The 11,654-nt window shown below is 44.0% G+C and overlaps 1 protein-coding gene across 1 annotated transcript in view; it reads right to left on the bottom strand.

Moving 5' to 3' along the window:
* Positions 1-281: 281 nt before the first annotated feature.
* Positions 282-11,654, bottom strand: part of ahr2d (aryl hydrocarbon receptor 2 delta) — a 76,714-nt gene continuing 65,341 nt past the window's right edge. Inside the window, 10 exon segments of the mRNA NM_001123543.1 lie at positions 282-2,476; positions 2,925-4,470; positions 5,432-5,661; positions 5,864-6,089; positions 6,196-6,337; positions 6,556-6,665; positions 8,025-8,227; positions 8,465-8,610; positions 9,175-9,298; positions 11,253-11,342. Coding sequence (NP_001117015.1) covers positions 2,363-2,476; positions 2,925-4,470; positions 5,432-5,661; positions 5,864-6,089; positions 6,196-6,337; positions 6,556-6,665; positions 8,025-8,227; positions 8,465-8,610; positions 9,175-9,298; positions 11,253-11,342 — 2,931 coding nt within the window. The 3' untranslated portion in view covers positions 282-2,362.

The raw sequence follows: 11,654 nt of genomic DNA, 5'->3' as shown, positions 1-11,654 counted from the left end.
GTGTTATGGTATAATACATACAGTATGTGTGATATATCTATAGGTTGTATGTTTTTGTTTATCTTTCTGTATTTTATTTTAAATTTGTATTTATTTGCTCTGCTGATAAAATTGTATCATTGAACATCACATTAAAGATTTATTGAATATTGTGAAAGCCACAACAACAACAAAACATTTTCCAAAAAACATAACATAAATCCCACCAGGTCAAATTCCTGACACATGTAAATGTACTTGTCGAATAAAAGTGATTCTGATAAGAACAGACAAACCTGTGAAAAGTCATTAAACCTCTTTAATAATGTGGAGATGAAATATAACAATTGAGACGTAAGCGCCATGGCTGACACATTGTTAGAGGCAGAAAAACAACAACAACAAAAGCCACAAGGTGTATATTTATAAATACTGTTCTGAGGAAATAGGTCAAAAAAGGTTTTACAGACCTTAACTGTTCTGTGTGCAGAAAACATACGTATAAAATAGTGTATAATAATAGGTGTGAATCTTATAAAGGCCACATTACTTAAAAATACAAATGAAAAATAGTATGTACGCATTAAAATGGTACTGCATATAGAAAGGCGCCTTGGCCTCAGTGCAATAGTTATAGTGCCTACATTGTGCAGAAGCATGCAGACAAGAATACAGACAAATATACTTTCAATATGGACACTTAAGGTGTTCATTATAGATTTTGTATTTTTGATTTTTGAAAGCACCCGATCCCTCTAGAATACATTAAATAATCCACATTGAATTGGATCATTGATCATTCTGAAACTGTAGCTGCCAATACTGTATTACTTCCCTGTAGAACTACAAGGCAATAAAATAATTAATGAAGGAAATGAAAGTAAAGTGAAAGATATTCCCACACAGGAGACCATATCAACAATGCAGTTTGAACAGTGGCTCTACTTTTTCTTTTCAAATTGACTGGTGATTATATGCTTTTCCATGATTGGTTAATCGGTTTCTCATCTGCATATTTATGCAAATGAGGCACTTAAACTATCTGATGCATTTCTGCATGAATACTTTACCAAGGCACCTCCCCGTCTTGGGTGTTTTGTATCAATAGAAGCACAATAGAAGCAAATAAAACTGCAGGTGCACAGGAATCCCACTGGTCACAGACATCAATTCAACACTTATTCCAAGTTAGTTCAACATAATTTCATTGAAATGACGTGGAATCAATGTTTATTCAACCATTGTGTTCCCAGTGGGACACTTCACAAAATATCAGAAAAGACAAAACTGGCTCAATTACATATTTATGGTTTTGGTTAAATGCTTATAAAAATACAAAAGATGCATTTTTTCAAAAAACGAAACAAAGCTGAGTAAATAAATGTATTTTTGTTGTTGTTGTCATTACATTCTGATTAACATATCTTGTTGTAATAATAGGATAATATCGAAATGGAGCGTGGTTTGTGATGCAAGAACATGTGGCAAGTCTCAAAGGTCATTGAAGTATTATGATTGCTGGGGAATAGTTTTTTCCCCCGTATCAAAATAAGCATTTGATACAGTTTAAACTGTATATCATTCATATAAACATATTGTACAGTACGTAATGATATCCATCCTGTCCATAATATCATATGCCAACATATTTAGCATTTTCCAAATGCAAACTCTCTTCTTCTTGTCCGTATGGTCATACTGTAGTAAATTTACCAGGCATCGACTATCTCACCTTTCCTTTTGGAAGTCATCTAGATCCTATATATTCAAATGCATTTCGGGATTTGAAAAAACAACTTAAAAGTAATCCCAGGAATCTCATTCAACGTGTTCTCTTTTTCCCTATTACTGCTTACTTCATCATCTTTCGTCTTTCCTTTCCAAAATCTTCTGGCAATTCTTTAACATCAGAGGCACGAGGCACAATTCAAACGGGGGGGGTACAATTCAAAACAACTAATAAATATATTCTGTCGTTCCTCCACATCCACCAGACGTGAGTGTACGTCCGAAATGGCACTCTATTCCCTATATAGTGCACTACTTTTAACCAGGGCATGCACACCCAAGGTGAAAGCAAGTCAAGGAGGAGCTCCAGTGACAGTCAGTCTGGTTGCAGAAGAAAAATAAGCCACACGACCCTCTGGTCCAAACGCCAAACATACGATTTGAGACGCATAGAAGAGAAATGAAGGAAGCCATCTTGGCCAGTCTCCTTGGTGAAGTAAGGCATGGTGGTGGTAGAATCCCCAAAGGCACCTGGCTGTGTGAGTCTGTATGTGTCCATGTATTTATTTGTTTAGCGAAGAGGGCTCATCATCAGTATCTTAACAAATTCCATTCAGCCGCAGAAAAGGCGGGTTCTTCCTCCTTGTAGAACCTTCTAGAAGTTGCAACAGTTGGTTTGATTGTTCTCTGAGAAGTATGTGGTTCCGTTGGGCAGGGGTAGGGGCGGGAACTGGAACGACATGTTTTCCTCCATTGGACAGTTTGTGACCTGGATGGTAAATAACGGACCAATTAGGAAGAAGTTAGCCACAACAGATCAGAAAGACAAAGGGATGATGTAATGCATGCAACCCACAGCAAACAGTGCTTGTTTGAGTGCTTTTAAAATCCTCATTATACCCTTCTCAAAGAAACCACCAACAATGGACAAAGAAAATCTTCAAATTTGTGTATAAGTACATACAACAGAGTAATTAGCACTAAATGCTTCAATATACGTCAAAGACAAATATGAAACAGATACCTTCTTCCCAAAGGCCCCTTCGTGGCTCGTAATAATTGTCCTACTAGTAAAACCCTAAATACTGGTGCAATTAGAAACGCTATAATCTGGTTGTAATAATGAAACAAGTCTCCCTTGTTAAATAGGTATTTTTACCTCAATGGGACAATCTGTTAAAATAAAGGTTACATTAAAATACTGGTGCCTGTATTACCTGTGTCTGCCCATTGCAGTCGAGGTACTGCTGCTGGACCAGCAGGCTGTCTGGTGTGAGTCCCCCAGGGGTTAGACCAGGCCCCACCTGACAGGACAGAGGGCTGATGTTGGTGTCACCTTGTGGGATTGCCGAGGACCCCACGATGGGCCCGCTGGAGTTCCTCTGGAAGTAGCAGGAGGCCTGGGAGGGACTGTGGTCGTGGAGGGGGGCCGTGGCCCTCTGACAGGAGGATGGGACCAGGGAACCAAGGGCCGTGTTGGGGGTTAAACAGACCCCGTTGACAGGAACCGAGGGGGGGTTGGTGCTGCTGAACATGCAGCTGTTGGATGAGACGAGAGGAGAGGTGACTACAGCAGAGGTCTTTTGAAGCCTGTACTGGCCTGATATTGTTTGATCCCTGCTGTAGTTCTGGGCCTGAGAGTTCTGCTGTGGCTGGGCCTCGAGCCCAGGGATGGGGAGCTGGGGAGCAATTTGGAAGTCAGACACCTGGTTGTTATAAAAGCTGCCCATGACATTGTGTTGGTGTCCATTTTGTTGGTGTAACATCGTGGGCAGCATTTTCTGCTGCTGCTGTTGCTGTGTCTGCAGGGAAAAGTGCCCTTGTAGGCAGCTAGCCGGGTTGGGAATGACGTCTTTTGGTTGATTTGAAATATTCTGGGCAAAGGTTTCCAACAGGGTGTCGTCCACCATGTTGGTATTGGGCATGGAGGAGGGCAAGGGCATCCACATGGTTTCCTGACCGGGCACTGCAAAGGGATCTGATTGGCTTATGGAGCTCTGGTCCTGGAATCTCATTAGCTGATCATTCATGTTCCACCCTAGCAGCTGGCTCTGGATTGGCAGACCCATAGGAGCAGGGATGACCTGAGTGGCTGAGCTCCGATTGGCAAGGTCTGACTGCATCTGTTGTCTCAGGGAATAAGACGCCAGCCCCTTACCAGGGCTGGACAGGATCTGAGAGGCCTGGAGGCCTTGCTGCCTACCTTTGGCTTGGTTCTGCCGCACCTGGGCACAGGAGCCAGTCAGGGAAGGGTTAAAGGCCAGAGGGTTAGCGTTGCTCTCCAGGCCCAGGTTCTTTCCCAGGGATTGGGCAAAGGTGTCCCTGGAGGAAGCCTGCTGGAGTGTGGGGCCGTTCAATCCCATCTGAGAGCCCATGTGTGTCAGCTTCATCATGCCCCGAACGTTACTCACTGTTTCAGCCGCACTCAAGCCTCCCAACCCAAGCAACTGGTTCTGCTGGGGATCAGCCCCCCAGTTGAAGCCCTTTCCTCCAGGCATCATGGTATTCCCATGCAGGTCGACATTTGTAAGGCACTCTGGTACCTCCAAGAGGGGGTTGTTGACACTGACGGACCCCAGCATTGAGCCCAGCTGCTCGGGCATCTTGAGTCCTCCGATCTCCTTGAAGAGATGTTCCTCCACATATGACAGGATGTCATGGTTGAGGATGTCATCAAGGTCCTCGGACATCTCACAGTTGCTGGAGCTCATCTTCAGCAGAGTGTTCTCCCAGTCCTTCAGCTCTATGGGGTCCACATCCAGGCTGCAACAAGATAAGATCAGATAAGGTCCCCTTCCAGGCCGCAATCACATCAAATCCAACTTTATTTGTATAGCACATTTCATACAAGCTACAGTATAGCAATACAATACAATGCACTTCACATAATTGTTTTGAAATAGATACAATAAATAATAGATGGTAATTTTCCATGAACAAAAATTGTGTGACTTGCTTCAGCTCTTTGAAAGTATTTTTGTGGTAGTAGAAGAAGTTGAAACATTTTACTTAAGTGAAGCGGTGAAGTATATTCTAAGTTCAATTTATAAAAATATCTGGTCTGATTACTTTGATAGACTATGTCAACCTCATTACTTTGGACTGTGGGGCACATATTTAATCACAAATAATTACACTAAGATTACTACACTTTTACTCATAAGGAATTAGAAATGTTTTAGGTTATCATTTGGCGAGAGAAATACGACGATGCGTCTAGTGGAAGAAGTTTAGAAGTTTGTTAGTGAGGAAAATATGTTGCGGTAGTTGAAGAAGTAAAAAAAATTAAAGGTTGCGTATGTTTTGTCCACAAATTTACCCACATTTTAATTATATGTAAATAGTTACATACTTCTTCCTATTAGCTGAAATCTTCAAAGCTATTTTAGCTATCATGTTAGCTGTTCGGTCCGAACAAATTCACAAATTTGTGGCGCTATGCAAAAGTTGACTCCCTCCAGGCACATGTTGCTAGGCAACCCCCCTACACTTGCCTAGGCATGCCTGCTCCCTCTGTGGCTAAAGCCAGTGTGAGAAACGTGCTAACAAACATTTGTGCTGTGCAACTAAATAAATACTGCACTCTTGACACACAAAACCTACGTATTTGCTATAGTCATGATAGTGTTGCTAGACAAAGCAACTGTCCTTTCACCTTTCAATTTTATAATATACTATTGTTTTTCATTCATTTATATAATTTATTTTATAGTAGAAGTCAAACCTGGAACACAGGCTGTTGTCCCCGATGATCTGCTGCAGTGTTTCCATCAGGTCCTGGACAGTGGACTCCTCCCTGATGCCCGCGTCAGGCTTGGGCATAGTGTGGTGTTGGGACTGCCAGGAATCACCAGGCACATTGGCCATTGCGTGGCTGTTGCTGAAGGCCTGGTCTTCCCAGGAGCACAGCTCCTGAGGGTTGGGGGGCCCGCTGGAGGGCTCGCTGGGGCTGGTCTGCATGGATGAATGATTGAATGAATAAAATACTTTTCGTGTCAAGTCATCCTTAGCGACCCATCCCTTACGGGATTATTTGACACATTGTCAGGGTCCAAAATGGCAACCTATTCCCTACATAGTACACTAGAGACCTATTGGCTCTGGTCAAAAGTAGTGCATAATATAGGGAATACGGTAAAACAGTAAATTGCTGTACCTGCATGTAGACGGACTGGTCCTGCTTCAGCATGGAGCCCAGCATGGAGTCGGGGTCCAGGGCCATTTCTTCAGCCATCTTCCTGATCTTAGGGCCCTTGCTCTGGGTTGGAACATCAGCTATGTCCAGAGAGGGGCCCACCTCGTAGAGAACAGCTTCCCCAGTGGCGAAGTTAAAGGGCAGCTGGAGTCTCCGCTGGCGAAGCTGCTCCTCACCCTCCTTATTTCTTGAGGAATAAAAAGGAGAGTGTTAGAACAAAACAGAGTTGAGTACAGCAGAGTACAGCGCAGAGAAATCTTGGATTGGATTGTCCAGACGATGACTCTACTCACGATAACGGTCTCTGTCTGACCATGATGAAGTCGGGCCTCCCTCCCTTGTAGATCAGTCTGGCATTAGCCTGAACCCAGACCCACACACCATTCTTGGCCAGGAGTCTAAACACAGTCAGACCACTCTCACCTGTCTTTATCACTAAGGAGGGAAACAGACACGAGGAAACTGTCAACAACAGGGTCGGGTAAAGCAAATACTGAGAAGTCATTCGTTTTTGCTAATTTCATTCGTTCGTTGTTTAATCCATTTGTTAGTTCAGCCATTCATTCATTCGTCCATTCAATCACTCGTTAGTTAATTCAAACATCCAAAGAGGAAAATTGTAATATTCATTGGGAAAGGTGATAACGACTTACTTCTGATATGGTTGTCGGCACAGTACATCATGTCAGCAGCGTGGATGAACTGGTATCCAGAGCCTCTCATACACAACTCCAGCTCAGTGTAGCCCAGAACCACCTTCCCTCTGACACACAATAACGCACAGGAGGAATAACATCAGAAACGCTCGCTAATTACTCTGTTTTTTTTCACGGTTCTCTACAGTTTGGGGTTACAATTCATAGTAACGTTCATGAATAAGTCCTCACAAATGCTTATAAATCATTTAGAAATGAATGTCAATGTTATAACGCACACAAAGGAATAACGTCATCTTTAAGTTAGATATGCACTACGTGGCCAAAAGTATGTGGACACCCGCTCGTCAAACATCTCATTCCAAAATCATGGGCGTTAATATGGAGTTGTCCCCCCCCTTTGCTGCTATGATAGCCTCCACTCTTCTGGGAAGGCTGTCCACTAGATCTTGGAACATTGCTGCGGGGACTTGCTTCCATTCAGGCACAAGAGCATTAGTGAGGTCGGGCAGTGATATTGGCCGATTAGGCCTGGCTCGCAGTCAGCGTTCCAATTCATCCCAAAGGTGTTCAATGTGGTTAAGGTCAGGGCTCTGTGCAGACCAGTCAAGTTCTTCCACATCAATCTCGACAAACTATTTCTGTATTGACCTTGCTTTGTGCATGGAGACATTGTCATGCTGAAACAGGAAAGGGCCTTCCCCAAGCTGTTGTCACAACATTGGAGGCACAGAATTGCCTAGAATGCCACTGTATGATGTAGCGTTAAGAACTCCCTTCACTGGAACTAAGGGGACTAGCCCAAAACATGAAAAACAGCTCCAGACCATTATTCCTCCTCCACCAAACTTTACAGTTGCATGCATTGGGGCAGGTAGTGTTCTCCTGGCATCCGCCAAACCGAGATTCATCCGTCGGACTGCCAGATGGTGAAGTGTGATTCATCACTCCAGAGAACGCATTTCCTCTGATCCAGAGATCAATGGTGGCAAGCTTAGGCTTGTGTGCGGCTGCTCGGCCATGGAAACCCATTTCACGAAGCTCCCGACAAACAGTTATTGTGCTGACGTTGCTTCCAGAGGCAGTTTAGAACTCGGTAGTGTGTGTTGCAACTGAGGACAGTCAATTTTTTGGCGCTGCGCACTTCAGCACTCAACAGTCCAGTTCTGTGAGCTTGTGTGGCCTACTACTTTGCAGCTAATCCGTTGTTGTTCCTAGATGTTTTCACTTCACAATAACACTTATAGTTGACTGGGGCAGAAATTTGATGAACTGACTTGTTGAAAGTCACTGAGCTCTTCAGTACGGGCCATTCTCCTGCCAATGTTTGTCTATGGAGATTGCATGGCGGTGTGCTCGATTTTATACACTTGTCAGCAACGGGTGTGGCTGAAGTTGCCGAATCCACTAAGGGATGTGCACATACTATAGTGTACTTTAATAATAACACTGGATGGAAGTGTTACCGTGTATCAACATTCGTGGGGGTGAAGTCCAGCTTGTGTTTGGTCTGGAATATAAGTGTCTTGGTCCTGATCTCCAGGATAGAGGGGGTCTGGATGGGGGTAGCCACCACGAACAGGGCCAGCTGGGGATGGTCTATGGTCCCGTCATCTGACATCTTGTTCTGGCCATGGAGATACTTCAGACGCCCATTGAAGTTCAGGGCCTGGAGTTGAAGACACAGGGAAATAAGGAGGAAAGGTAAGGGACTTCTCAATCTGTATGATCACATGAGGAAAAACAGAAATCATAAATACAACTACACTAAGGTAAGTTTTTGTTTTGCGCATTGCCTCATTCTGTGGAGGCAAAAGTCGTATTTTAACCACTACTACTAATACAAAGTTAATCTGAAGACGTTTGGCCTCTTGACGTGTGGGGTTGGACTGTTAGTTTACTGTACCAGGAAGCCAGAGGAGTTGTCCAGGAGACAGCGGAAGCGACAGACAAAGCTCCTCTCCAGGAAGGAGGAGTTCTCGGGGGGAATGTGCTGCGGGTTGTAGCTCACTATGTTGCTGGTGATGTCACTGCTGTTGTTAGGCTGCAGGCCTACAGTACACACAGTTACGGTACAGACATGTATATTTAAATATATTTTATATTTTAGTCATTTATTAGACACTCTTATCTAGAGTAACTTACAAGAGCAATTAGGGTTAAGTGCCTTGCTCAAGGGCACATTTTTTTTCACGAAGTTGGCTCTGGGATTCCAACCAGTGACCTTTCAGTTACTGGCCCAATGCTCTTAACAGCTAGGCTGCCTGTTTATTATCCTGTATATTCAGCTAACTATACAAAATGGTTTTTTTTCAAGCAATATCAAATCTTTCCACAAAGATTGGCTTAGTCCACGTGTCAAAGTCATTCCACGGAGGGCCGACTGTCTGCGGGTTTTCACTCCGTCCTTGTACTTTATTGCTGAATTAAGGTCACGAATCCGTAAGGAACTCCCTTCCCCTGGTTGTCTAGGTCTTAATTGAAAGGAAAAACCCAAAACTCGCTGACACTCTGCCCTCCGTGGAACGAGTTCGACACCCCTGGCTTAGGCAGTCGAAAAGCCAGGGTGAGTACTAAACATAGCAGACTAGTGTACTAACATAGTGTATTACTCACTCTCTGTTGTCCCTGGCTCTGAATCAAACTGGCTGGGGTTAAGGGCGAAGTGGAGCTGACGTCTGAACAAGGCCCTGTCGTCCGTGTGGATCAACTCAAACACACTCTGGTGGACCACATCTGACTGTGGGAGACAGGACAAAGAGGGAGACAAGAGTGTAAAAGACAATATACAGTAACTACAGTACAGACTCGAGAGGAATATATGAAGTGCATGAGATTCAGTCATTTCCAAATGTCTCCTGGGAATACGAACTAACAGGTGCTGCCCTCTAGTGGTTTGGAAGCCCTAATACTCCAGTGTCTGCTTCATTCAATGTTTCGTGGGAAGGGGAAAGGAGTGGGATGGGTTGTACATCTCTCGTTAAAGAGCAAAGCTCACCAGGTGCAGAGGCACAAACAACCCCCATATTCCAAGAGGACTCTCTGTGGGTGTGTGTGCGTACGTGTGTGTTGTTGTTTGGAGCATGAGTCAATAACATATTAAAAAACATATTCATTAGAGCCTCTCTCCTGCAGTGTAACGTCTGTCTTTAGGCTAGTGACCTGGCCATGCACCGTGTGTGTGTGAGTGTGTGTGTGTGTGTGTGTGTGTGTGTGTGTGTGTGTGTGTGTGTGTGTGTGTGTGTGTGTGTGTGTGTGTGTGTGTGAGTGTGTGTGTGTGTGTGTGTGTAAGTGCGTGTGTGTGTGTGTGTGTAAGTGTGTGTGTGTGTGAGTGTGTGTGTGTGTGTGTGTGTGTGTGTGTGTGTGTGTGTGTGTGTGTGTGTGTGTGTGTGTGTGTGTGTGTGTGTGTGTGAAGTGCGTGTGTGTGTGTGTGTGTGTGTGTGTGTGTGTGTGTGTGTAAGTGCGTGTGTACTGTAAGCAGGGGTGAACGTAGATTTAATTTCTTCCCAGTACGGGACGTCCTATGTGTGCACACGCTTATGGGCCTAATCACAGAATTTTTCCCGGGACGCCATACCGGACCGCCTTACGTTCACCCCTGGCTGTAATTGTGTGTGCGCATGTACTGTAAGTGTGTGTATGGGCCAATGACCCGGGTTCATGCATCGTGTTGCACAGAGGGCAAGCAGTGCTTCTGGGCCCAATGTGCCAAGCGGCAGTCACGCTACACTTTACTGTTCCCAGCACACATGACTCATGTGTTTTCCCATTCCCTTCGATCAATGAATCGCTCCGCCATGAAAAAAAAACGCCGGGAACGTGGGTCTGATAGAGAGAGTGCTGTGTGATTAAATGCTTGTTCTCTTTTCCCTTTTCTCCCTTAGGCTTCCTAAAACATGTACTTGGCCTCAGTCAAGGTCTCTCTCTGGGAATGATGTGTGTGTGCACGGAACAAGAGTTTGGAGTTTGTTTGTCGATGAACTTCTGACTTCTAAACACTTCCATTTAAACGTGGTCTGTATAAATGTCGGTGATGGGAAGGAGAGCCAAGGGCATATGAATCTCAACTCCATGCACTTCTGCTTCCGATTATAGCCTTGCTACTTCAGAAATGACTGATTTGCTATGGGGATGATCAATGTTGAGGCGTCACATTAGAATGTCCAACAAGGTCAGCTGACCAACAAATTATTCAAATGTGACAATATTGACATTTCTCTTCAGTGTATATATGATGGCGTAATTAGCTAGGTAGTTGATATGGGATGCTATGAGGTGACAAGTATGATACCATTAGCTAGCTAGGTAATACGGCTACTATGAGGTGACAAGTATGATACCATTAGCTAGCTAGGTAATATGGCTACTATGAGGTGACAAGTATGATACCATTAGCTAGCTAGGTAATACGGCTACTATGAGGTAACATGTATGATACCATTAGCTAGCTAGGTAATATGGCTACTTTGAGATGACATGTATGATACCGTTAGCTAGCTAGGTGATATGGGCTGCTATAAGCTGACGTGTTGGATACCATCAGCTAGCTAGGTGATACGGCTGCTATGAGGTGACTTGAAATGTACCTACATAGGGTCTTCATAAAACCTGAATAACCTATACATAACACATTTATAAGCAGTATATGCATAATGTGGGTGTCAGTCAGTGTGGGTCAAAAGGCCCTATTTTACCTGGTGGAAGCCTAGGTAGTCCTGAATAGTAGGAGAGGAGTAGAACACGTATCCCTCCGCCGTGACCACCAGCACGAAGCCGTTCAGGGCCTAGAGACACAGAGAGGCTCAGTCAGACAAAAATAGACACTATGAACATACTATTTATGAACTTAATAGTATTATATTATTATGATGTTAACATATGTTCATACTTCACACGTCAAACAAGACACAGTTCGTTATTTGACATAAAGATAGGCAAATAAACTTAAACTGAAAGAAATAAGAATGAATTCCATGACGTAGTGAATGATAAGGGGCAATAAAGGAGTCAAATTAAATTAGAGGAGGAATTCTGGCCGGCTGTTGAAGGAGGGAGAAGTAGCCATGGTGTGTGTGTGTGTGTGTGTGTGTGTGTGT

Source organism: Salmo salar, chromosome 16 (genome assembly GCF_965601325.2).
Source record: "Salmo salar chromosome 16, fSalSal1, whole genome shotgun sequence".
Taxonomy (NCBI): domain Eukaryota; kingdom Metazoa; phylum Chordata; class Actinopteri; order Salmoniformes; family Salmonidae; genus Salmo; species Salmo salar.
The sequence above is the reverse complement of the archived record's forward strand: the minus strand, read 5'-3'. Positions and strand labels throughout refer to the sequence as shown.